At 50.9% G+C, this 27,455-nt stretch overlaps 1 protein-coding gene across 13 annotated transcripts in view; it reads right to left on the reverse strand.

The window, feature by feature from the left end:
* Positions 1–27,455, reverse strand: part of ARHGEF9 (Cdc42 guanine nucleotide exchange factor 9) — a 197,578-nt gene that overhangs the window by 57,327 nt on the left and 112,796 nt on the right. For 12 of the 13 annotated variants that reach the window (XM_042040031.1, XM_042040029.1, XM_042040042.1 and 9 more), the window contains one exon: positions 4,468–4,647. In XM_042040031.1, coding sequence (XP_041895965.1) covers positions 4,468–4,647 — 180 coding nt within the window. Of the gene's footprint in view, positions 1–4,467; positions 4,648–27,008; positions 27,114–27,455 lie in introns of those variants that run through there. The other variant, XM_042040034.1, reaches the window with a different exon arrangement.

Below are 27,455 nucleotides of genomic sequence, written 5' to 3' on the forward strand. Positions count from 1 at the left end.
AGCTCATCGCAGAGCCCCTGCCAAGCTGAGGAAGGGCAGGGCCTTCCCTCCCAGCCCGGGTGGCAGGGACAGGGAAGGGGCTCTGGAGATTCGTGCCTGGTTTGCCTGACTCAAAGAATGCCCTCAAAACTCTGGTTTTGCACCTGCAAAGCAGCTCGTCCAGGGAAGGGCACGGTGCCAGTGTGTGACCCTCTGGGGACCTGATGGGTGGGACACGTCTGAGCTGTGGGGGCTCTGGCAGCCCTGGGATGCTGAAATGCTCCTCTGCCTTTAGGAAACCCCAAAGCTCTGCAGCTCCTCCTGTCCCAGCAGCGCTGCCCATGCTGGGCCCTACCTCCAGCACAGCTATTTTTAAGCTGGATTTGCCACGGGAGAATCAAATCTCCTTTGGAAGGCTCTGACTGCAGCAGGCACCGCAGCACATCCCGGGCTGTCTGTCTGACAGGTGAGGACACCTCAGCTCCGTCCTCTTTCCTCGGGAAATCTCACCTGGATGCCACTGGCTCTGAGGGAATGCTAAGCAGGGGGAAAGCAGGTGAGTGATGAGCTGTTCTGACAGGACACAATCAGATTTTACAGGGGAAAAGAAGCAGATGGGGCAGCAAGATGTGGAATGACACCTGCAATAGAGCAAGCACAGCTAAAAGCTAAACCCACCTGCCCAATAAAGGCACGAGCTGCCAGGCACTGCGAGGAGGCTCTGGGTTCAGAATCTCCTTCTCCACAGTGCCTTAAAAGCTCACTCCAATTTATCCAGCACTTCTCCTTTAGCAGCAGAAAATAAAGTGGGTCAAAGGCAGCTTTTCAGCAGGAAAATCAATCTAAAATTACAACACTTGGGGGAACCAAGGCAGTGGTGAGAGAGAACACGGAGAGCTGCCACCCCTGCACTTCTCCACCCCTGCACTTCTCCACCCCTGCACCTTCTCCTGAAGAGGGGACCACAAAGATTTTATACCCCCATCCTTGCTCAGGCTCAGGGAGGACCATTTCTTCCCTTCTTCAGTCACCAGGTGCTACAAGAAGCTGCAGTAAAAGCTCCTCAGCCCCAGTTTTGCTCTTTACCTTGGCTCAGTAATGTGAGGAAGGGAGAGTCAGCGTTGCTGAGGTGAGAAAAAATATATTCTGCAAGCTCAGTCTGGTATCCAAAGAGACTAAGGAGAGCTTTACACAGGAATAAATCCCCCTCTCTGCCCAGGACAGGTGCACTCTGCCACGTCTCTGAGGAAAGATTCCACTGCACAGCATCCATAAGCTTTACTCTTTTTATTTCTCTTGCAGTGGAAATATGTCAGAGCCCAAACATGAAGCCATTTGATTTCCTGTGTTTGGAGTGTCTCACCTGGGCTCTTCTGAGCACTTGATGAGGGGCTCTGCAATCAAAACTTTGTTTTGAGGCTTGCTGTGCTTTCTAAAGGAGACCTCAAGGCACAACAGTGGATCCATGGGAGCCCATGACTGTTATTCTCTGCTATAAATCCCTCCCTCCCAACACTGAGCCTGCTTTTCTGAGCCAGTGTCAATGTGCTGGTTATGCAAAAACTCAGCTGTAGCCCGTGATGTACAGACAGCCCAAGGCTCTGCCATCCACAGAGGAGAAAAAAAGCGGCATTACCACCACAAGAATGGGAAAGGTTGTTTAAAATTCCTGCTGTTTTTTTCCAGCTGTACCTCCCAACCTGTCAGACCACTGGAAGCTGACAGGATGTTCAAAGACACCACGCAGCAACCACGGCTGCACCCTGTGCGTATCCAGTGTGCTCAGAACAGGCATTAAAATGTAACACGGACACCTTCATCTGGCTAAACCCAGCTCTTGCTGAGTCTTAAATTTAGTTCTGGAGTTCTGATCCACCTTTCTGACTTAGGGGTTTTCATACCCTTCTCCCTGAGTGCAGCAGCTCCCTGCAGAAAGCATTCACCGTTCCACGCTGGCTCCAAATTTTACTTCTCCTATGCTGTGCTTTCTCTCCCCCAAAAAAACCCATTGCTTTATCATCCAGCTTCTCCTTGAAAGTTCCTGTGCTCCCAAAACTCCATGGCTTTCCTCTCCCCCCCCCTTCCTTCCATCCAGGTCCAGAGCTACTAAGAGGATTACTGCAGGTGGGAGCAGGGAGACAATTGCTGTGTGTGCAGGGAATTCAGGAGCAGCTTTGTTTGCCACCCCTGGCTGTCATGTAAAGGAGGCCAAGGGAATCAGCAGGTTCCTGTTTTCCTCTCCACTTGCAAATGTGAAGTTTCCTGCTATGAGATTCCGTGAATGCCAAATGCTTTGCCAAAGGTTTTCAGATGATCTGGCTGGAGAGCAAGAAGCGTCAGACATCTCATTGCAAACTGGGTTCCCAGCCCAGTTTTGTCCTCAGAAGTGATTCAAAGGACTTTGAGAGGAACCCAACTGTGCAGTGATCTTCTGCTGCACTCCTGCTAGTACTTCCAAGAGGCCTGAGGTCTAAAATGCCCTGAAATTAATCCTATTTGGCTTTATACCTGTCTGGTCTGGTCTGTCTGACATCCCTCACTCGAATGCTATTCATATTCTGTGCAACATATTGTTCCCTTTTCCTTCTGTGCTTGCATAAGAGAAACATAAAGAAAAGCAATTATTTTGCAAGTGAAACTAGAACTACCCAGGCTAAATCAGGCAGTTTCCTGGCATCATCTTAAAAAAGCAGGGCTCAAAGTACAACAGAGAAAAACGCAGCCTCCTCATGATGTGAGTGATCATCTGCTCTTCTTGCAGTTCTTTCATTTCTTATTCAGCTGCTTTGGAAACCTGGGGGGCAAATCTTGCCCTCCAGCCTCCCTTCAAGACCTGCAGACACAACAGGCCAGAACTCTTGTTTTTAAATATTAATTCTCATTACTGCAGCACAGCCGGGCACTGCTCCCCTTTGGGAGGTGTCCGGGCCCTGCCTGCCCTCAACAAGTGATTCCCAGATGGAATAACCAAGCCAGCCTCTTGCAGAGCTGATGGAAGGACTGGGCTCATTGGGATGCTGGACAGAAAGCTGCCTGGTAAGGCTGGTGTGACCCTCAGCACCGAGGACGAGGATCCAGGGTTTGTTCCAGACATTTGTGTACCACAGTCCGAGATTCACTGATGCCCCTCTCCTTTGTTCTCCCCTGTTTCTAAAACCATCCTCCCAGCCTTGGAAAAGTGTAGGGAGAGATGAGGAATTCAGCCAAGCCAAATGATCCATGGGTTGGGGCCTTAAAGACACTGCTTCATTTGGCTTTTTGGTGTGTTTTGAGAACACAGGACAGTGCAAAACCAGACTGTTCTTAAACCTCCCGTGGACAGTTTGTTTGTGACATCGCACAAAAGGGCTGTTAAATCTTTTCCCCGAACCACAAAGAAATCAGCACTGGTCAGTGGATTGAGAGGTTAAAATGGCCCAGAATATCTCAGTGTTTAAATTAAGCAAACAAAACGAGCTTGTTCTCGTCCAGCCTTTCCAGCTGCAGCACAGAGGAGATGTGTCAGTGACACAGGTGAGAGTGTTTCTGCAAGAAGGTTTTCACCCCCATCACACCTGACACAAATCCATTTTCCAGACTTGTTGCCACCACTGGCTGCAGGGTCAGACTCAAAATATCAAACCCAATTTGTTATCCCAGGCCAGAGTAACAGCATTAACTTTTTTTGGGCAGCCCAGCTCCAGTTCCAGTCACGGATCTCTCACTCTTGGCACTGACCAGATCTGGGGGAGACACAAGAGCTGCACCAGAGGGGAAAAAATTGTGTGCTGGGGAGATAGCAGCAAGCAAAGGTCTGGCTTCCTCGTTGGTAGCCACTGTACATCACCAGGAAACACCAGGTCACACATTTTAACCCAATTTTCCTAATCCAATGGCTGCTTCCCAGATGAAGTGTTCAATCACAGGGATGTTGATGTTGCCCAGAAGAGGGAGGGTTCAGAGAAGAAGGTAAGACAGGCAGAAAGCTCTTCCAAACCCAGGTCCCCTGGAGCTACTGTGAATTTTTAGGCCCCACTGAATCATCTCCTCACAGCCCACACAATCTTGAACTGGTTTTCATGGAATCATGGCATCCCACAGTGGTTTGGGTTGGGGGGGACTTTAAAGACCACCCAATCCCATCCCTGCCATGGGCAGGGACAGCTTCCACTATCCCAGGCTGCTCCAAGCCCCGTCCAACACTTGGACACTTCCAGGGATGGGGTTTGTTGAAGAAGAACAGCTTAAGGAGAGAGGCTCCAACAGACACCCAGGAAAGGCCCCTCCACATCCCACTAAGCCAATCCTCTTTCCAGCCTCCCTCTGCCCCACTCTCATTTGACTGGAAACCTTCTTTGCTCCCCGATTTTTGGACAGAAATCAGGCAAAGAACGGGGAATCAGCACCAGTGAGCACAAACACAGTAAAAACTGAGTAAGAGCTCAGCTCCTGATGCCCTGAGCATCGGCAGTGATTCCTTAGAGCAGTAAAAAGCAGAAAGTCACTCACCCTCACGAAGCTGGCGGGAAACCACCCTTCTTCATCGTCGATCTGACCCCACCACCAGTCCTTGTTGGAAGCATCCAGGACCTTGATGACGTCTCCTGCTTTAAACGCCAACTCCCGGTTGGCCATGGTGACGTGATCCCATACTGCCTCAGCACTGACAATGGAACCACCACTGATCAGCTTGGGGAGAGAAAAGCAGAGTCAGAGAACGCTGCAGCCCAGGCACACACACGCACAGCAGCACACGCAGCAAAGCTCGCAGCCAAACGACTTTTCCATGGCCGTTCCCACTGCCCTCATCCTGCTCCCAACCATGCCAGGCAAGCTCACACAGGTGCTGTGTCCGGTGCCTCCCAGGTCCTGGCACCTCCCCTCCCACCTCCACACATGCACATCTGTCAGGGACAATTCCACCGGCATAATGCACAGTTCCCGAAAACACGAACAAGCCATGGCGTCCTGCAAAGGAATTTTCACTTCAGTTGAAATGTCCAAGGCTCGGGGGGCTTTCCATGCAGATCCAAGCAAAGTTAGTGCAAGCATTCAGAACGCTTTTTGAAAGTGGAAGTTGCCCATTTTAGCGCTGGTGATGTACTGACACCCCTCGCTTTCAGCACGCTGCTGACCTGGAGCACAGCCCAGCCCAAGCCCTGCCCAGGGAATCCTGCCGGCCCTGGCTGCTCCAGTCTGCATGGAGCAGGTCCTGGCCTCTGGACACTGGACTGAGGCCAGCCTGGTGTCTGACAGGAGCTCAGGAACATCTCTGCATGTGGAGCTCATGGAGCCTCAGCACCAGCACAGACCAGGTCTCCTCTGTGAGAGTCGTGAAACTCCTGCTCCATGCTGGCAGGAGGGATCATCCCACCACTGATGCCTGTGCTTCCACACCACCAACCATCCACCCATGCCCAGGACACCCCCTGCTCCTCTGAGTGACAGCTGTGTGGTTTTTAACAGAGTAGTAAATTGTGTTTATGGTTTGCCCGCTGCAGGAATTCTGTGCTGAGCACTGAGGCTGCCCCAGCAAATACAGCTTTTCTCCATATGCTAATCAGCCTCCTTCATTAGTTCTGCCACTGAGACACCCTGACCACGGACTTGGGCTCCCTCAAATCCCAGTTTCAGTTCACAGGGAGAGAGCTCAGCCCTGTGACCATTCCAGACCTCAGAGAGCCACAGTGTCCTCTCAGCTCAGGCAGGAACACAGAGCACACAGACAATAACCCCTCACTGTGGTTATCCAAGTGTAGAAGCTCTGCCAAAGGTCAGACAGCTCTTCATGGAAGTCTGGCTCCCCCAAACCCCTGTTAATCACTACCTGCACGGTGAGAACTTGAAGGAGACCTTCTAGCACAGCTCCAGGTTCTCAGCGTCAACAGAGAACATTCAAGTCGTGCAGAAAATCCAGTCAACAGATTAAAGGGCCTGATTTCCCATTTGCCTTGCACTGACTTTCCTTTAAAACACTGATCTCCTTGGGTTTGGGACAGTCATACCCAGTCCAGCCCTTAGGCTGTAGAGTCAGTCAAACCCAGAGCAGCAAGACCTACGAGGCTTAACCTGGCATCCTCAAAACCCAGATGGACCAGATGCCCAGCTGGTGGGCAGCAAAGTAAAGCTGTGTTCCTCTCACTTTCACTTTCACAGATCGTCCCTTCTAATTCAAAATCAGCTGTGGAACAAACATGTCCCCTTTGTGTGTCATACAGAGCACCTGTCCACGCGAGCCTCACAAGATCCAGGGACACCAGACAGAAAACCAAGGCACGTAACAAGCTCTCAGGTGATGGCTGAACGCATGGCAGAGGGCACCTCCTGCTTCAGTGAGGGGTTATCCCACATCTGGGCTTTTGAGACACAGCTGGGGGCACCAGAGGGTCCCATCCCAACCAGCAGCAGCTGGAGCCAGATGGTGATGGAGCCCCAGCTCACCCCAGCTCTGGGCTCAGCAGAGCAGGGCAGCTACACCTGGAGAAATAACAGTTGTAAAGACTGATTTCTGATTCCAGTGCAACAGCTGGGTGCTCAGACATGTTCCAGTGCCTCCTCACAACCCCTTGCCCTGCTCCCAATCAAGGTTCCCGGATGCTTTCATTAACAGGGATCAGCTTAAAGCACAGAGAACCCCGGGACAGACCTGGAAGGGATGAGACTTCAGAGCTGAAGCAAGCCCACAACACATGTGAGTCCAGGTAACAATTATTTGTTCTTCTGCCAGGAGCTCTTCTCCTTCACCAGTGCTTCCCCCTGCCATGTTCATGCACACTGTCCAGGTGTGATTTCCCAGGTAAGGAAGTTCTGCCCTCCCAGCCCCCAGCTTTTCCTCCCCCAGGCATTTCACGAGCCCTTTTAGGCTTTCACATACCCTGCCTGCATTTTTCTGGAACACAGATGACCAGAATTGCAAATACTATTCCCAAAGGGACCTTACCAGAGATTTGTGAAACAGCATGAAATATTTATTCCAGTGTCACAGCAATCTCCCAGTAATACCTCACATGGCCCCCTTTCCCCATGGCCACCTCCCACCCGTGGCTCACAGTGATCCTGCATTCAGCTTCTCTCAGTAAATGCAGTCGAGTACATTCTCTTTGGCTCAAAAATCAGTTTTCTTGTCAAAAAATGACTCGGGCTGGCCTGACACTTGTTCCTTTTGTTAATGCCATTGGGTATTTTAGTCCCTTTCCCACTGATGAGGAACCAGGAACAGAGCTATTACGCAGGAGCCGTGTTCCTGCTGCTTCTGCTTCAGCTGACACAGACTCTGCTGTCACTTCACACACAGGCAGTTCTGGGCACAAACTGCCACAGAAACGTCACCGAGCCCAAACTTCAGAGAGACTGTGCTTCAAATCCTCCCAGCCTACTTTGCAAAAATCCATTCCCAAGCCCGAGGTACAAATCCCAGCTCTGAGGAGCACGGCTTGGCCAGCAGCAAGGGCTGCCAGGGGCTGCAGAGGGACACCAAGGGACAGGGGGTGACACCTCAGCCTTTTTGTGCTGCTAACACAGAGGTCTGCAAGGTGCTTTCAGGCCATGTCAGGAGCTGGGGTGGCTTTGCCAGGTGCTTCTCAGTCTCAAGGAGCAAGGCTCCAAGTCCTTGGTTCTCACTGATCAGGGCCAGCAGGGGCTGGTCCTTCCCAGCCCCTGGTCCTTACTGTCAGCTCAAGGAAGGGATCCACAAGCCAGGAATCCTGCAAGCAAGCCTTGGCCTTCTGGAACATAAATCCAGCTCAGCCTGTACCAAAAGGACAGCAGTGGGATGGCAGAACTGGAGTTCCACTGAGACAGTGTCAGGGCCTCAAATGAAAAGATCCAGTTTAATTTATGTTGCAAGACATCCTGCTGTATCCATGGAGCTGTCCAGCTCTCTCAGGGCAGGGTTATGGAGACAGAACCTGACATCTGCAGCAGCAGGACATGACAAACTGGAGAAAGGTCAGCATGAAATATTATTTTCTGCGAGAATTCAACACAGGAGCTCTTCACTCCAGAAAGTTCACATCTCTCGGCTTCAAAGCTGCGGCTTAGTGCTGCGCTCGGAGATATTCAGCCAAAGACCTTGAAAGGAACTTCTCTCCCATAAAGTCAGGTTCTCCCACAGTGCAGCTGAGGGAGTCATCTGGACTCCCTGATAGCCAGTGAAGAGAAAGAGACACATCTGGAGTGTGATTCATCCCGGCTACTTCAGCAACCTACCTTCCAGCCAGGTGAATCATGCCCCAGAAAGTCTCTGTGTTTAGCTGCCTGATGCACAAGTTTACATTTCCCACATCTTAATGTTCATCCCAGCTACAATCTGGCCATTGCCAAAACCAAAGAACTGGATTTAAGAATAAAAATCACAACAGGAACAGTTAGATATTAAAGCACGCTCTCCCAGACACACCAGGAGGGTGAAGGTTGCTGGAAATAAAGTTGTGTTCCCTGTGCCCACCAGAAGAATTCACAAAATTTCAGCCTTGTAAATTTACAAAAATGAGGACTTAGATATTTGGGAAAGTGTCCTACCCATAAGAAGAGGGAAGCAGTGAGAAGAAATGCAGCAGGTGACAAGGACATTTGGTGTGACATCCCCTGAACACTGCCTGTCTTCCAGGTGAAGTCCTAGCTTCTATTAAAATGAATTATTCTTGTCAGTTGGTTGTTCAAAGTAAAAAGTCCAAAGAGAAAATTCCTCAATGCTTTCACCTCGTAACATCAGTGCAGAAATGCCCAGGAGCATTTGGGAGCTATGGACCGGAGAATAATGCTTCCTGTTTCACAGGAGACTGCAGAGCACCTTCAGGGGCAGAGGAAAAGCTTTCTCAGTGGGCAGAAGAGCAGATGAACTCTTGGGATGTTGTGTGGGCTGGGCACCAGGCACTGCTCCAACAAACACCTGGCCATGGGTAAAGGGAAATTCCAGGGCACAGAGAAGAGGGGCCACTTCCACATCCCAGCTCCACCAACAGATCGATTTAATGAGGAAAAGAAAAAGGGCAAAAAGACAAGGCTCCCTCTAATTACATGCCCAGCTGGCACATTGTGGAGCTCACTAAGAACAGGGTGTGTTATCCCTGTACCACCAGGATCACAGCCTCAGCCTTCCCAGGGATTTTCCCCACAGGTTTCCACAGCAAAGCTCCAATAATTCAGGCACAAACCCTCCCTCTAGAGATGCTCCTTTAAGACACCCCCAACACCCCAGTACAACAGGTGAGTGCTTTACAACAGCGAGCAAAGCCAGCAGAAAGGAATGTAATCATCCCTACTCGAGGGCTGGGAGGATTTTGCTTTCTCTTCTCGTCTGGTGTCACTTCCAGGATGGAACGTGGCCATTGGAAATACTGAATTACATTAGAGGTGCTGCCAAAATAAAATGGCAACAACAACAAACAGTAAAAAAGGGTTTCAGGGGACTCTGCAAGGCCCCACCTCTGACAGTGCGTGCCAGGGACGCTGAACTCTGTCCTCAACCGTGCTGGGAGAGCTCAGAAAGGTCCATCTGGCCAAAGATCCCCACTGTCTCCTTCTCCCCTTGCACTTTCTAAAGCCAAAGGGCTTTAATGTGTCATTAATGCCACAGGGGAGTTTCCAAGGAATACAAGAGAGGTGCTCAAAAGTGGGAGTTTGACTCCAGATTGTTCAATTTTCTTTTCCGGCCATGCCTTTGTGTCACCTTTATCAAGATGGAATAATTTTCACCATCAAAGTAAGCAGGAAAATAAAAACGAAAAGGAATAAATAAAAATAACAGGAGCAGCTCCCTGTTAGAGGACCTGGTGGAATCACTCTACCTAACCTCTCTAATGTTACTGGAGCAGGTCTGGAGCAAATCCACAGGAGCCAGAGGAGAGGAAGGGAAGGAGAATGCCAGGAATGCAGCAGCAGGCCCCACACACCGTGCTCAGTCCCATCTCTCAGGCTGCATCCACAGCACACCCTGAGGAAAAAAGCCCAGGAACACCAGCGGGGCTGGCTTCCCAAAGCACATTTACACAGTGAACTCACATTTACGGAGTGAACTCTGAGCCAGGGTTCAGCTTCTCCCTGGCCACTGCAGGGTTTAAATCTCTGCGCCGTGTCCCTGCAGAGGGACTTTGCTCCAGCTCCACACGATAAGACCAACTGGAAAAGCATTTTGGGGAATGGGTGAGCCTCTGCCTCTGGTCTGGTGCATCTTCCCTGGCTCTGCTCACTCCCCAAGCCAGGATGCACAGTTGGAGGCAAACATCTGCTCCACCTCAGCCCCTGCCTGCAGGTGAGGATTGAACGTCTTTGAGTGAAATCAGCCACTACTGCAACATTTCACTAAATATTCCCAACTCGTCAACACTTAGTGGCTTCTTATGGGCCAGCTTGAAGAAGAAATCAGGAGCTTAGTGGCCCCTGGAGACTGAAATGGGCACAAAAGGGCCATTCAAACCACTTTCACTTGTCCATACCTCTCCCAGGGATAAATAATCCTTGCTAGCCCACAAGATTCCACCCTGAGCTTTCAGCACAGAGCTTCTCACTAATCCAAAATGCATTGAATGAAGAGCCACGTTCCCAAAAAAAACCCAAAGAAAACTACCATCAATCACCATCTCCTCAGAAAACTTCAAGTACCTCAAAGTTTCCAGGACCATGGCCTCTGGGAATATGAATAATCTTAAGGCAGGGAAGTGTTCCTCTATTAGATCCTTTATCACTGCATCAGTAAAGTTGTAACAGTAAAAAAGGAGAGCTCTGGGTAGTTCCCTTTCAAATCAGCGTTACATAAACGGTGTCCTCCTCCACAGGAGCAGGATGCAGGAATAGGAGCAGGCTGTGAGGGGAGAGGGAGAAACGTGGTGAGTGGATGCCATTTGTTCCAGTCGTTCTCATACAGAGATGCCCTTTATTCACACAACATAAAAGCCCCGTAAAATCACAACAGCATTTCCCACACTGTGTTCACCAGGCCCTTCCACAATGGAGGCAGCCAAAACAGCTTCAAAGGAGGACACGCAGAGAGCTCAGAAATCAGTGCTCAGGGGAAGGACAGGACACAGCAGAGCTGCACAGACCCCAGCCAAGGGAGGGGAGGCACCTCCCATGCTTCAGCACCACAGCACAGGCTGGTGGGGCTGGGAATCTGCTGTCAGCTCCCAGTGCCAGCCCCTGGCACTGCTGGGATCCTCTGCCGTGAATTCCCAGCCCAGCCGTGCCCAGGGAGGGAGCAGGGGAGCGGGGTGTGCCGGGTCTCAGCCCGCATCCTCTCTTCTCCCAGCCGATGGAGCAAAGGGAATGCTCAGAGAACGTCACCCCAGCCCATCCCGCCGCGCTTCTGCTCTTGCATAACCTCCCCAGAGCCGCTTGGATGGTGTGGTTATTTTTAAACCTCTCATCAGGAATTATACAAAGTGAATAATGCCCAATCTCGGTGAATGGCCCCATGGCTCATTCACCAAACACAGGGCAGGGCAGCTCCACTTGATTTGCTCATTCTCTGAAGAGGTGCAATCACCCAAAGGTTAGCACAAGTCAAAGAATTTCCCTTTCTGCTTTCAAGCCCTTTGATGAATTTAACTAATGACTGGATTCCAGCTGAAAGAGGCTGATTGGAGTGAGAGTCTCCTGTATCCCATATTCTGGGAAGGTTGCCACACTTGGCTGGAAGCTTTATCTATCTTTTATTTATCTGTATGTTATGGGGAGAGTCAGTACAGGCAGAAAGGTTCCTTAGTGGAACCTGGGCTGTTCTGTTTTTCACTGATTTACACTTTCTTGAGAAGATCTCACCTGGCAGATAGGAAATCACCCGGCCTGAGCCAGGCTGCAGCTACAGAGCCCAGGGGACGGCATTAGTCTCATTTTCCACCTTATTATGATTATTGCCCGTGTCATTCCTATTAATAACAGCAGCCACAAGGCAGGGCCGTGGATGGAGAGCTGAGTAAAACCCTGGCAGCAGTGAGGAGAAGGCTGGAAGGTGGTGACAAGGCAGAGTTACCCCACTGAAGCACAGCCCATGCGGGTTGGAGCTGTTTTCATGGAGCATATGTCACCCTAATTGCTTCCCAGCCCCTCCTGCGGACGGGGCACATTGAGGCTCCCCTTGCCTCACGACATATCTTTCATGTAGAGTAATTACAAATAACCACCAGCCATCATCTTTTAACTCAGATAAATGATGAGATTGAGGTTGGAAGTCCAAGTTTGAACTGCTCCAGAGCAAACAGCACCTTCAGCAAGCAGAGCCAGGGCAGCTCCCAGCGCTGCGGACTCAGGGCCGACAGGGGCTGTCAGCACGGATCCCTCACTGCAGCACTCAGCAACAAACAACAAATACTCTGCAAGATCCAAACCTGAAATACTCACACAAACCCCAAGAAGGGACTCCTGACATTCCCAAGCCAAGGCCACAACAGCCTCGAAGACCTGGAGTTGTACTGAAATCCTTCCTGGCCAGGGGGCTGGCGCTGGGCTGTGATTCACACCCGGTCCAGTCTCACTGGCTGAGCCTGCAGGATGGTGGCTGGGTGGGGAGCAGTCAGGATTCCCAGCATGTGTTCCCAGTTCCACAGAGCCCCAGCCCAGCAGGCACCAGGCCCAAGAACATCGAGGCATCGTGTACAGCCCACGGCAGCACCCGGGGAAGGAGGGATCTGGTTCTCTCTCAGCCACCCAAGGGGAAGAGTAAGGCAGATAGGCAAAGAGAATATTCCAAAATAGATATAAATATTACAAAATAGATACAATTTGGGCTCTGGGAATGTACAGAGAGAGACAAGATGCTGCTGGGGAATGCTGAGCTCTGGGCTAAGGGACACAGTGTGGAAAAACAGCACTGACACCATCCTGAGCATCCCTACACCCATAGTATAGCGAATCCACAGCCTCAAAACCTCTCCAGGGATGACCAAGACTTGACTGGAAATGTCAGAAATGCCAAATCTAGACTCATGTTACCCCAAAAGCCTGTCCTTACTCAAACTGGAAAGCAAACAGCTTCCCTGCCGTGGAGCAGACTGTGGGAAAACTGAGTTCATCTGAGCGACCAAACAGTTTCTGCAAGGAAAGGAGATAAAATTGTCACTGCTCTGAGGAAAGGAGGGGTAACCCACATTGTAAAGGATATTTATTTCAAAATGTACATCACCTGTTACTCTGGGACATGGAAGTTTCCAAAGCAGAAAGGAATTAAGGAGAAAATCACACAAATGACTCCCAGTGGATTGAATTATTGAACACAACAGAACTCCTTACAAAGGGAACAGCACACGGATCTGCTCATCCCAGACACTGGATCTGTGTCCCTGCAGCTGCACAAGTGCCACCACCAGCCCAAAGCTGGTGCCACACAGCTAAGGCACGCAGCTGTCCCCAGCAGGAGCGACGGCCCAGGGATGCACACCAGGAACACCCAGCGCAGCCACTTCCCTCACCCAGACCCAGGAATTCCCAGGGAGATGAAGACAGTGACAGGACCAGAACTCACAAAACTCTGGGTGGATGCTTTGTCCTCTAAAAGCTGACACAGTTGGCCAGGTCTGAAAATCATGGAAGGAAATGAATTCAAATGCAGGGCTGTTAATCCAAAGCAGGAACATCACTCCTGGATGGCCAAGGACAGGGAAGCAGCAGCAAGAGCCCCTCCGTGACTGAGTCACTGCAATGTGTTCTAAAACCCCTTTTAATAGTGAAGCAGAGATCTGGATTGTGTCATGTTAGACCACACATATTAAACACATCCCCAGGAATCCTCCATAATGCACAACTCCCCTTTATTGGTGTTGTAGTAAAAGGCCAACATGATAATATTAAAAAAAAGGGTATTTTTAGTGCTGGGAACTTGGAACTTAGAAAGTGGTGGCTGTTATTAGTGCAAATCAATGCTCAGGCTGGATTAAAGTCCAGATGAATGTATTACACTGATTAAATTCACCACCTGGGCTCCTTATTTGCTGTTCTCATCTCCTGGTTTCCCAGGGTAAGTCCCTGCAGCTCACATCTAACACAGTCCAGGAGGGGCTTGTTGGCAGATGAGGGGAATGACATCTCCAAACTGTTTCACAGATCCTGAGCCCACAGAAAATTTAATTAAATGAAGCACAAAAGGAGCAATGGCTGGAGAAGCAACACCTGGGCCCCGGAACCAGCCTGGGCTTTGGGTGACTGCAAGGGGCAGTGACAGACTTTTCTCCCAAGCCAGGGGGAAGCAGAGCCCATCCAGCTGCTCCTGTGCAAACCAAGAGCTACCCAGTGAAAATCCCATTGATTCCACCTCCAGCAGCAAAAGGAAAAACCAGGATGAGCGTCCAGAATAAGAAATGGCCGGACAAAGCTTCTTGCCCCCAAAATTATGATCTTCATGAGAATCGTTCCAGCTGCACCACAAGCCTTCCTCGTGATTTCCAGGATTCCAGCGCCTGGACCCAAAAGCAGCCATGGGCATCCTGAGGGAACAGTGGGATGATCCATCCCTGCCATCCAGCACCGCCGTGCTGGCATCAAGAGCACAGCAAACCCAGCCAGGCACAGCTCAGATCCTCACAGCAACCACATCTCACCTTCCATCCCCCAGCTCCTGAGAGGGCAAACAGGCAGGACTTAGGAGAGATAAAGCCAAGAGGTAAGAGCAAAGCAGCTTCTCCCCTTGAGACGCTTGTTGAGCCAAAGCCTGTGGCATCCTCTGGCTCTCGGAGCCCTCTGACTTCACCGAGGTCCTGGAGTGGCCCAAGAACACCCTGCCTCATGCCCAGCATTACTCACAGAGCTGGGAAGCACTGAACATTCCCAGAGCAAGCCCTGCCTTCCTGCTGGCTTTGGGGCAGCAGCACCCGGGGCGATGGAAGGCACAGGGGTGGCACTGCGGGGCTGTCCCACTCCCGCCCCTGTCCCTGCGTTCCAACAGGGACACTCCAGGTGGGATCTGACATCACGTTCTTATTGCCACAGCTCTTTCCCCCTACCAGCTGAAGGGACAGTGCTGGGTGGAAAGGCTGTCTCGGCAGAAATGTGATGAATGGATGCTCGTTAGAGGCACGGGATTGTCCCGCAGATTCCATCGGATCCTGTAAGCCTATTGCAGGGATTGGCCAGATCAGCACGGGGATAGGCAGCCTTCCACCTCTAAGCTGCTTTGCTCAATTCAGCCTAGGAATGAATGAAAGTCACTGTCTGATGGCTTCTCAGATTTCACAGCCAAAATGTCCCCTTCAACAGGAGTAACTCAAGGCAGCCACTGGCTACAACCCTCTCCCCCTCAGCTGGGCCACGGCTTGGATGACACTTGCACAGGGTGGAAAGGTAACATCAGGTGCTTTTCCAAGCCATCACCACATTCTGAACCAGGAGTTGCCTCCCAGCCCCCTGGTTTGCTCAGGGAGCAGCAGCAATCCAGGCACAGAGAGAGACACCACGAGCCTCCTGCTCCCATCTCCCAACCCCACAGCTGCCTGCACGGCCCCACACCCTGCGAGCTCAGAGCCCTGGCAGGAGCCCTGAAAGCCCTCAGAGAGGGCTGGGATGTGCAGGGGCTCCACCAGGACACACCAGTGTCACCTCATCTGTTGTACAACTGTCCCTTTCCCCTCTCTCCAGGTCATGCTGCACAGGACATGTCCAAGTGCTGTCCCTCCCTGTCCCACTTCACCTTGTCACGAGGCCACATTCGCTGCCTGGCGCACGGAAACGATCACCTGGATGGTGCTGGAGAGACCAGTTCTGTACCAAGATAATTCTATTCAAAGTCTAGAGGGCAAAGCTGTCACAGATGAAGTATGGCTGTGTATTATCTGTTGGCAAACACGGGACATAATGGCAGCCACTCAACTTAATGGCTTGAATTCCAGCTCCTCCAAACGAGCCCATCGTCGCTGCTGCGTGTAATCACAGAATGTATTTAAAAGTATAATTTCCATCCAAAAGGACCAGAGCTGGAGCAATATGACTCATGCAGCTCCCTGTGCATCGGGAAACATGTCAGGAAGCCTGGGAATTTGTGTGCCCGTTGCCATCTGTGGAGAAACTGGGCCGTGGACACGATTCCTCAAACCATTCCTCTGGCACCCAGGCAAGTTTGGAGGCTGCTGAGCCCCCAAAGTCAGGCACCCAAGGGGGCAGAAGCACTCTGTGAAGCTACAGGGATACAAATATTAAAGAGAAAGGCAATGGAATTCAGCGGCATCTCTCCCCACGTACCTATTCCAGCACTCCAGAGCTCCACAGTTCCAGCTGCAAACTCAGCTCCATTTCTGCCATAACAAAATCATCTCCACAGCATAATTAGTGTGCTCGTGTTAAAATGGGTACAAATGCACAGAAAGAGGCATCCAAATACGATTTGTTTTTCAAGACAACGTGATGTTTTCCCTGGCTAAGAGATTCGATTCATTAAGGAATAACAAGAGCCAAGCACCACTTGCAGCAAACCTTGCTGCTTTTAGCAGTGAATTATCCATCCCCAGACTGGTTTGCACACTGTTCTTTTTTACCTGCTATGACTTGACAACCTTTTTTAGTCTAAGTTGCCTACACACGGCTTACAAAATATCTCTTCTGTAACTACTGCTCAAAATCCTGCTTATTCCTGATTTCCTTAATGGCTCAGTTAAGTCCCCTGGCACTGTTCTGCTCTGGGACTGGATGACTTCCACATTCACACACAATTTTCAAGGGAGCTGGATAGTTTGTGTGAGAAGGTATTTGCACTAGGATTTGCAACGCTCTCTTAGGGCAAACATCTGAGTTGTCTGAAAGGGGTTTGGAATGAATAATTTCCTGCGTTATCCACCTTCCTCTAGAAATAACGCTCCATCTGTTCATGGAACAGTTCCCTTCTCTTACCCAGGCAGGATGAAGGTCACGCAAGGGAAAGAAAAATTTGCACATCCCCAACGTCCTCCAACAAAACACAAGGCACGTACCTGGCCAAGGTCAGGAAGCAGTCGAGGGAAGAAATACAGCTGTCAGGTTAAGGGGAGTGAGTAATCACCCAGTGCATCATTGCTGCGACAAGCACCCCAGGACACGGGCTGGAGTCACAACATGTCCTGCGCAATTAATCACTAATCAGGACGTGCTACAGAGAAGTCAAATGGCAACTCCAAAGGTGAACCAAAATGTTACTTTTAAAACACCTGAGTTTAAAAAAGAACCCCAAACCTGAAAAAAGCTCGACTCTCCAATCTGAGGGGAAAGGCAAATGGAGTGTGTACAAAATTCCTAGCAGCCTCTGGGTGGAAAGCAGCTCCTCTGGGACGTGGTTCACCCCAGAAGAACTGGCAGCAGCAGAGCCCATGTGAAGCTAATCCCTGGTTGTTCTGGTAGGGAAGATCTGTCCTTGCCCTGCCTGTCCCACTGCCTGGCCTACAGAACCCTGCAGTGAGTCCCAGCTGTTTCCATGAAATCAGCAGGGCTCTGCTCGTTCCTCCCTGTGCAGAGCTCCTGCCTGGGCTGGGCTCTCTGCTCCCTGCATGTTTGGGATAACCACTGGCAGCAAACTGGTCACCCACAGCAGCTGGATATCCCTCGACCCAGGAGCACTCACAGTCACGGAGTTACCAAATCATTAAGGCTGGAAAACAACTCCAAGGTCATCAAGTCCAACCTTTGACCAGATGCCACCACACCACAGAGTGCCAGGAAGGAGCAGGGTAAACACAAGTCCTGCTCTGGCTTCAGTGCACAAATGATCCAGGAGCCTCATGGACACCAACTTCCCTCTCAGTCAGATCTCCAAAGCATCTCAGCTTTCCCTCTCGTGGAAAGGTGCCTCCAGGAGCAGCACTGGGAGGGGCAGCGGCAGCTCCTGGATGGAGGTGATGCATTCCTGGGCTGGAGCACTGTGGATCTGATCCCTCCCCACGACTGCCCCAGTTGCAAGAGGTTCTTGCTGCTACCTGCTTGGACAGGACTGGGAGAGGCTGGGATTGCCCTGCAGTCCTGCTGCACCCAACTGAGTGCAGCCAGCCTTGGCCACAGGGTGAGGCCTTGCCCTGTGTGAGGAGTGACACCAAAGTCCATGGGAACACCTGGGAGCCCACGTTCCTCGAATACCTCGGGTTCTTCCTGCAAGGAACACACAACCCTGGTGGCTGATGGACAACTCCAGTGCTGCTTTCCTTTTTCAGAGCAAAACTGGAGTAAAGAAGGAAGGACAGTCCAGGAGCTTGGCACACACAGGTACAGAGAGATTTGAGAGCACACAGAGCTTGGGTGTGGGTTGAAACGTGCCCAAGTGGAGCTGTCAAGGCTGAATCCAAGGAATTCTCATCCAAGGATCCACTCAGGCTCAGCTTCAGCTATTCCATACATTATCTGCCTGGCAAGCAGTCTACACTCAGTTATATTCAGTGTATAATTATTATTCCTTTCAGACATAGGTTTCCCAACTCAGAATGTGGAAAGGATGCCTTAAAGGATTGGTACTTCTAGGACAGAAATACCCAGAAGAGAGACCAAATAACAAAGGTGGGAGATTCTGACCTAATGGGAAATCTCCAGCTCTTCTCAGTGTGATTTTTTTTTTTCAGCTAAAAGCAGAAGTTGAGTGTGTGAGCTTCCCTCAGATGTTCCATGTGGTGGGCAGGTCACACCAACCACCCCACGGATGAAACAAACAGGGCAAAGGGATCCACCCAGGGAATGCACAGGGATTCTGCAACACAGTGCCACAGGAGATTACATTAATCCATAGTGAAATATGCCCAGATCTCTGAAATAAAACTTCAGCTACAGTTATTTTGACTAATAGCTGAAAACCAGAGCATGCACCCTCACTGCTCTGCAGCCTGTTTCATTTCTCTGTCCATCACTGGAGCAACTTCCAACTCTTCCCAAGGCTATGCCAAGTCCTGCCCCACTGTCTAATGTGCCATCACTGAGGACTGATACTGCTCTTTGAAGGCATCCAAGACGTTCTCTTCAGGAAAGTGCTTGCTAAGTATCCTCCTGAAGACATCTGTAAGGAATTTTTACTACTGGCCTAGATATTTACTCCACCTGGAAGAATTAAGTGGCTCTAAGGAGCTTTTAGTCGAAGTAAATCCTCATTTAAACAAGCCCCAGGAAAATGGACAGGGAGCTCCAGTTGCCTCATTTGCTTTTGTTTTATGACCCACTCAGAAGAGAAGAAACAGGGAAGGTGGAATGTGATCCGTGTCTCCCAGGTTTCTGTTGCTATTCCGTACCTCACTCCTCAGTGCTCTCTCTCCTCCAGCACTGCCATGGAAACGATAAATTACCCTCCTCTCACAAATTTTCACCACCATTTTTCTGGTCAGCGTTGCTCAAGAAAGGAGCTGCCTTCCTGGAACTGCACAGCTGGGGCAGCAGGGCCGTGCATCCAGAAGGAAGAAGCATGGAAAAAAGCTGTCACTGGAGAAATGGCTGAGGGGTGGGATGAGCAACTGGGCAAGCACCTCCGTGGTCAGGCACGATGGGAAAAAACCCCTTCTCCTTCCTATTTCATCTGTGATAGCTGGAATCAGGGAGAACCTGGACATCTCCAAAGCATGGAGAGATTTTTCCTTGGGTTTCTGTTTGGACAAGGTGCACTGGGCTGGTTTCAAGGCTCACATCCTGTGTTTCCCAGAGCTGACACAGGTGGAAGAGGCTGTCCCGAGCCTGCTGGTACCCGACAGGACATGGTGTCACTTCCACACTAACGTGATGGAAAAAAGGATAATTCCCCCTCCAGTTCAGCTGCAGTCTTTGATAACCTGGATCACAGTCTGAGTCTGCTGTCACACAGGTTTAGGATCCTGTGACGCAGCACAAAGCAAGAAAAAACAAGTACAAAAAACCAAAGCCAATATTTGTTGTGGTCTTTGGTGCCCTTCCATCTCCACCGCAGCGTGGAAGAGGTGATGTTATTCCCTGACATTCTCTGCTGATATCAAACAGGCAAACCTTGGGAATGTATCTGAGAACTGAGGAACAGCTGATAAACAGGAAGCAAACTCATTCCAGACCCATATTCAATGGGAGAGATGCTCCCAGGGCAAGGAATCACAGGAGCAGCGGTGGCAGGGAATCAGAGAGGAGTGGGGGATGCACTGAAATGAGAGCAAGATCCACGGGAGGCTGCAACATTCCCTCCTCCATGGCTTGTTCTGCACCAAGCAACTCATTCCAGACAGATATTGACAGCGTGGGAGGCATTCAGAGAAAAAGCAACAAATTTTATCAGAGGTTCTGGAAGGATTAATACCCAGGAAAAGATTAAACCCGCTAAAAGCTCAGCTAAACTCCCATCTCAGAGCCTGCTAACACAGCTTCAATAGTTCCAGAGAGGTATTAGTTATGTATAATGGGGAGAGCTGGGAGCCTGAAATGGAGAAAGGTTCCATTTTACCCATCTGAGAGGAAAACACCACCACAGGATTTCAAACAGAGGATCAACAAGGTGAGAAATAAAAAAATAAATTAAAGAATTTTCCCAAGGCAGCCCAGGAAGGCTGGAGGGAGTGGAACCAGGGGAGAGCCCCTCTCTGCACCAGGAACCAGAACTCTCCAAACCATGAGAGCTTTGGGCCCCCCTGCCCCCAGCAGCCCCAGCCTCCTTGCTGGAAGGAGCACAGGGCTGCCAAAAACTTGAGGCAATTCCCTCCAATTCTTCCACGCTTTTGTGCCACCACCTGTGGCTGTTTGGGTATTCAGCCTCACTTTTTCCACCCTTCTGGGAACTCCCCTGTCCCAAAAGGTATCTAAACATGTGGACACGTCCTCTTTCTCTCCTTAAAAAGGCAAAAAATAATCCCATCTCTGTTATTTATTACACTCCTTGGAAATGCAGCCCCTCAAACAACTTTTAACAACTCCAGCCAGCAGCCAGTAAATCCAGAGGAGATTTGTGAATGTTTCAAAGCACTTTAGTGCCCAAAATAGCCTTAATTAAATAAGAATGTATATAAATACTGCAGAATATCGTAATAAAGTTGCCCGCACTATCACTAGTGCCAACTGAGAGCGTTGTTGCTCTGGATAAGGCCCATGGGGTCACTCAGTGTTAGAGGAAGAACTGGGAATATTTTTTTGCACTTTAACTGAGCTGGAGGAATTAAAATCCAGATTAGGTGCTGCTATCGGGCTTTGGCACAGGTGAATTCAGGGAGCAGCAGCTATCCAGGGGAAAGGAAGATTTTCCTGGATGCAGCATTCCTGTTTCACAGGGACAACCATGGAAAGAGAAACTAAATGCATCTACTTTTCTGTGAGCTCTGGACACTGGGAACACATTTTCCAGGAGCTCCTGTGTCCATCCAAAGCTGCCGTCTCAGCTGTGCACGGGCTGGGGGGGCCTGTGAGTACCACAGGGGGACCTGTGCACGCTGTCACCTGGCACAGGTACCTAAGGACAGGCTTCCCGGGGGAGCACAGCTTTGTCACAAGGAAAGGCACAACCATGCAGTGCCCAGGGATTGGGAGAGGCCGAAATCTCAGGGGAGAACCTTCCATGAGGTCTCTCACCCTGTTTGCCCTGCTGCGAACGTGGGGAAAGGACACCTCAGAGCTGCTCGGGATGGCAGCACCGCCCCCACACAGTCCCTGGCTCTCCAGCCAGGGACACGCACCAGAGCAGTCAAATCCATCACCAATCAGCCTAAACCAAAGCTGTTCCTGCTGATGACATCCCAAATTCTCCTGCAGTAGCCCCAGTGCAACAACCACTCTGTCCTGGAGCAGCCCCAGGGAAAACCCCTCATTCCCCACCTGCAAAGGGCTGAATCCCCCCAAGTGCCAACAGCTGAGACTCCAGGACCTCTGGGTGCTGAAGGCAGCAGAGAGTTTGGAAATCTCACTGAAGAGCCCTAAAGCACAGTCATTATCTCCCTAAGGCTCCTTTTGCATGCAGGTAATTGCTGCAGGCACAACAGCACTGAGGCACTCGTGGGATCACAAGTCTCCACCAAACTTCATTAGGTCGTGGCCATCACCACGCAGGGGCCCGTGAGCCACAGCTCCAGCTAATTAAACCTGCAGGAGGGGAGCATCCAGCTAGTCTGAGGACAATTATCCAAGGAAGAATTTCGCCAGGACACTGCGACTTAACCCAGTGCTTTGTGCACTCGGTGCTGAAGGAGTTTAATTGTCACCGCTGATGGGAACCCGCTCCGTGACTCATCCCCAGCACGGAGGGGCTGCTTTTCCCACTCCTGATTCGCTTCCAAGGCCACCACTCCACCACCAGGACCACGCTGGGAAGGGGCAATTTCCCCTGCATTCCAAACCACCAGGCTGGATCCATGGTTTCCATCTGGGCCCATCTCTAACAGCTACCGGGGGAACTGGAGCGAGAGCCAGCAGAGGGGGCTGGGATTTGGGAGGAGCCCTCAGCAACTGGAGGTTTTTTCTGGACATAAAATAATGTAGTCTTTAAATGCGAATTTTCTGATTCTTTCAAGCATTTAACTTCTAAAATTGACTTGGGCTTTATTTAATCTTTTAAACACCAAAAAAACCCCCCAAATCAGGAACGTAAAAGCGTAACCACTTGAGTTATGCTCTTAGACATTTGTCAGGATAATTTTACTCCTTCTGAAACACAAACCCTTTGCAAATGGTGAGCAAGGCTTCAGTTTGAAAGCTGCAAGCTCAGAGGAACAGGGGCTTGTGTCACCCCGAGCTCTGTGCGCCCAGCGCCGCGCACACCTTCGGAGTGGCTATTCCCAACTCTTCTCCCCGTAACAATCCTGTCAAATTAATTCATCAGGAAGGACAGATTTTTTTTTTCCCCCTGGCTACTGTGCGTTAATTAGCGCGAGGGTTGCCATGGGAACCCAGCAACACTCGTTAACACCACAGAACTCACCATGTTGGAAAGGAACGTGGGCAAGAGCCCCGCACCAGGCGCAACAACAGGCGCCAGAGCTGGGGACGTGCTGGAGCCAGATTGGGCCTCTGATGGAGGCTTTGACGTCTCTCTACTCAGTGTAAGCTGGAAAAACTTCTAAAAACCTGGATATTGCAAGGATCTGTGGTGATAGGATACAGGGAATGGCTTTAAGCTGAAGGAAAGTAGATTTAAATGGGATATTGGGAAGGAATTCCTCCCTGAGAGGATGTGAGGCTGCCCCTGGATCCCTGGCAGTGCCCAAGGCCAGGCTGGACATTGGGGCTGGGAGCAGCCTGGGACAGTGGGAGGTGTCCCTGCCCATGGCAGAGGCGGGAATGGATGGGCTTTAAGGTCCCTTCCGACCCAATCTTCTGGGATTCTGTGACATCAACCAGTTACTGTGAGGATGAGGCTGAGCACAGGCTCCCATTTTCCTGATGTTTTAACAAATACAATTTAGGACCCTGGCAGGAATCAAAGTGAAGCAAAACAAGTTGAGCTGAGAGAGCATGAAAAAAGTTCAGGCATGTGCCCAGCCCCAGGCACTCACTGCCAATAATTATCAATAATTATCAATAAACCTTGGCCAGCTTAGAGCCTGTGGCACAAACTGCTGACAGCAGCAGGGTGAGCCATGGCAGTGACCAGGCTGCTCCAGAGGGGTCCCAAACACCCCCTGCCTGGAGGGATCTCTGCTCCCAAGCCTCTGTCCTTCCAGATTTGCAGCCCTGTGACACCCTAAGGAAGGTTTCTCCATCAGCACACTCCTGCCTGATGATCAGATACTCCTCCCAAGAGCCTGGATTTTGCTGGGATCATCCCACACCTTCTGGTTCTTTCCCTGAAGCAGTTCTGCTCAGCAGCTCTGGCCTCAGAGCATTCACAGAGCAGCTCCTGCTCCATCCCCACCCTGCCAGGCCAGCCAAGGCTCTCTGAGCTCACCTTCACAGACACATCCTTCATTCCCCTGTCCTTGTCCCTGTTCCAGCTCAAGCACATTCCATGGAATGCTGGCCATCAGTCTGCTCCAGCCCGAGCGAGGCTGCACCACTGTCTGGTACAGGGCATTAATCTCTCCTGGAAATTCATTTTCTAATCCATCCTTGGATCACACCTTGCTTTTTTCTGGCCATGTCACACTGTCAGCTCCCCATCAGCCTTTGATCCCCCCGCTGGAGCCCAGGATTTGTGCTGGGCACAGAACAGAGCAGGCACTGCTCTCCCTGGGAGCCACACGCTGCTCCCCGCTGCCCTGTGCTGCCAGGGACCTCAGACCTGCTGTCTGCTGATCTGGAACCCTGGGAATGCTCCACATCCTCCTCCACAGGAAAATTCAAGGCTTCAGCCACCTCTCTGAACAGTCCACGTGCACTATCAGGTTAAATCAGACCCGAACCTCAGCACTGGAACAAGGAAGTATTTCAGAAGCAGAACAAGGTCCCAGCTTCCTCCAGCCAACAGAACCTGCAATAAAGCAGGGATTTGCCTGTGCTTTGCTGAGCCAGCTCCTGAGGATGCAAGGCCAGGTGCTCACCAGCAGGTCAGGGCAGATTCCTCTCTCCTCCACTTGCTGGAAGAGAAAGGATTTTGGCTTTTCCATCCTGTGAAATAGCAGAGACCCCAGGCAGAGCCCACCCTGCTGCGGGCACCCACCTTCCCCCTGCACCTACGAATGCTTCACTAGAGAAGGAGGAGCCAGACAAGACTTTTTTAACCCTTTTCCCCTTCTTTCTCTGCAGAGTGATGCACATGGCTTGTGTCAAAAGCCTGAAGAGGGAACAGGGAACCAGCCCTGAACACGTCTCTGCAGAAGGTGTGGTGGCTTCCCACATAATCCCACCTCCAAACACCTCCTGCTCCTCCAGGACTGCTTCCCACTCAGCAGATTCTCCTCTCTCACACCTCAGCACCAGCCACTGCCGCAGCTCAGCACATCTGTGTAATGAGAACCAACCCACACGCCTCTGGATTCTAAGTAAAAGAAAGGGACCTTCAAGTTCACCAGAGCAGGCTATGTGGGCAAGCTCAGCTTCTCCAGGAGTATCCACATTAAGAAAACTTAATGTCACCAAACCATTAAAGAAATCAAGCTGAAAAACATCCCCACTGCCAAGTTTCTCCAGCCCTTCACATCATTTTCTAGCAATCCACCCGCAGGAGTTTTTCTCATCTTGAATAAATAGTCATTTTTGCACCTAAGGAAAGACAAAAACATTTTCTATCCTTTCAAACCTTCTCTGGCATCTCCATCACACTCAAAGCCCTCCTCAAAATACCCTCCAAACTCTGGGGAGAAACATTTGTGGCTTGTGCTAAAAGCTGCAGAAACTTTCCTTCACAGGCTGCTGTTTCTGCAGTGACTCGCTTCCCTCTTACATAATTCAAGGACCCAAAAAAGACATAAACAGTGAGGAACTGAAATGCTAAACCAAGGCTGGTCTCCAAAGCCCAACTGAATGGGAAACTTGAAACAGGAGAGACTCAGCTTCTGGAAAAACAACTTTTTGACAGCGCAGAGCATCTCCCACACCGCAGTGCCCGCTGCTCTGCCTCGGGTCAGAGGGGCTCAGAGCTTTCATGTCTCACAGTCCAAGTGCAGAGAGCCCTCCTCAGACCAAGGGCACTAATTATATTAATGAAGGCTTAAGGTCAGTACATCCCCATCAAGCCCAAGTTGCTGTTTCCTGAATTAATCGTTCTCAGTCCTGTTTCCAGCAGATGGGAATCCAGAAAGCACCAGCAGAGCTGGGAAATCAATGTCAATATGCTAAATCCAGTAGATTTAATTTTGGGGTTTTGGGAGAGTGAAGGAGATCAGGATTGGGTCTTCTTGTGCCAGGGTAGGACTGGGTTACCTACTCCTGCAGGACTCCTGCTAAAGGGAAGAATAACAAGGGAGATCAAGAATTAAGGGCAATGAAGAAAGTAGACAGGTCATCCAAATTTGCAACAAGATATGACTACACTTGGATAATTCCCAGGCATTTCAGGAGTATCCAAGCCAAAAGAAACCAGGAATAAATAATCATGCACACAGCCCCAGGGGCCACAGCCATGCACTACCAACCCTGTGCATGCAGAGGTGCAGCTACAGCCCACACACAGACACAATAATGCCATTTCTGATTCCAGCTGCTTCAGGCCATAATTCCTCATACAAAGGGGGGTTTATGGACTTTCTATGTCTTTGATACAGAGAGTTACCAAAAAACTCCTACAAACTGCTCAGTGGGTGTGGAGGTGTGGTTCTGCCTCTCCAGGCCAGCCCTGGATTAACCCAGGGCCAACAAAGCCCTGATCTGGACACTCCTCTGCCACCCCCGGAGCCGGTGCTATGTGTCAGCCACAGAGCTGTTAGCCCAGATGGAACTGCTGTGACTGAGGCCAGGACCTGCCCAAAGGAAGGGCTGGGGATGGGCAGGCAGACGTTAAAGCAGAGGAACACGATGTGAGGAGCTGGAGGGACCATCACCAGCAGCTCACCAGGCATTGGGATTGACCTGACACAGCACAGCTGCTCTGGGTCCTCAGCACAGATCTGAGGATCTGCCTCCAAAGAGCAATCTCTTCCCTCCTGTAAGCCCCTGAACAGCTGAGGAGGGCTTCTGCTGCCAGGCTCCTGCAGCTCTGGAACACACGGAAATGTGGGAAGCTCTAGGCCTACCAATCTCCACGAGTGATTCTTGCTCCGGTGTGTAACCTGGAAACACTGAATGCCACCAAAACTAAGCAGCCCGAGGAGACAAGGGACATGCCCGGGGAGGGAGCACCGAAAAGCAGCACAGCAAAACCAGCCACATGCCCCAAACCCTTCCCTGCAGCTCCTCAGCTCTGCCTCAACCATTACTGCTGCTTCGGTGCCTCTCAGAGCTGAGTGCATCTGTCAACCTCCACTGCAAACCTCCTGGAGAAGAGATGAAACCCCCCCGATCGTTCCCTCCAGGAGTTAATCCCCTTTATTTGGCCAGATTGGATGCTCTGCCAGTCATTCCCCACCTCCAAGCCCCCCGTGCTGGGCAGGCACAGCTGTGAGCCCCCTGAGCCGGGGCTGCAGCGCTGCGGCTGCCGCCAGCTCAGGCTCCCTCCTTATCTCCCCTCTCTGCTCACTGCTCTTCCCACATCTTCTCTCCAGCAGCTTTCATCTGAGCATCGCCTTGCACTGGGAGCTGCAGTGCTCTCGCTGCCAGAGCTTTCCTGGGCAAGGCAGATTTATCCTGATGCATGCAAACGATGCCAGCGTGCAGGAACTTGCTTCGGACAGAGCCGGGAGTTTGCAGTGCGAGGCTGCTCGGGAAATGTCACTGTGCAGGATCCGCAGTGGCTGCCTCCACCACCTCCTCATTCCCAAGGCCATCAAGGTGTGTGTAACGCTTCCTCCACCTGGGTGAAAACACTCACAGAGTCATCCATCCATCCATCATCCATCATCCATCATCCATCCATCCATCATCCATCATCCATCCATCCATCATCCATCCATCACCCATCCATCCATCATCCATCATCCATCCATCCATCCCTCCATCCATCCATCCCTCCATCCATCATCCCTCCATCCATCCATCCTTCCATCCATCCATCCATCATCCACCCATCCATCCATCCCTCCACCCATCCATCCATCCATCCCTCCATCCATCCATCCATCCATCCATCATCCATCCATCCATCCATCATCCACCCATCCATCCATCCCTCC

The sequence above is a fragment of the Corvus kubaryi genome, unplaced genomic scaffold, assembly GCF_017639235.1.
Source record: "Corvus kubaryi isolate FWS band 111438036 unplaced genomic scaffold, C.kubaryi_AGA036_p1.0 37395, whole genome shotgun sequence".
Taxonomy (NCBI): domain Eukaryota; kingdom Metazoa; phylum Chordata; class Aves; order Passeriformes; family Corvidae; genus Corvus; species Corvus kubaryi.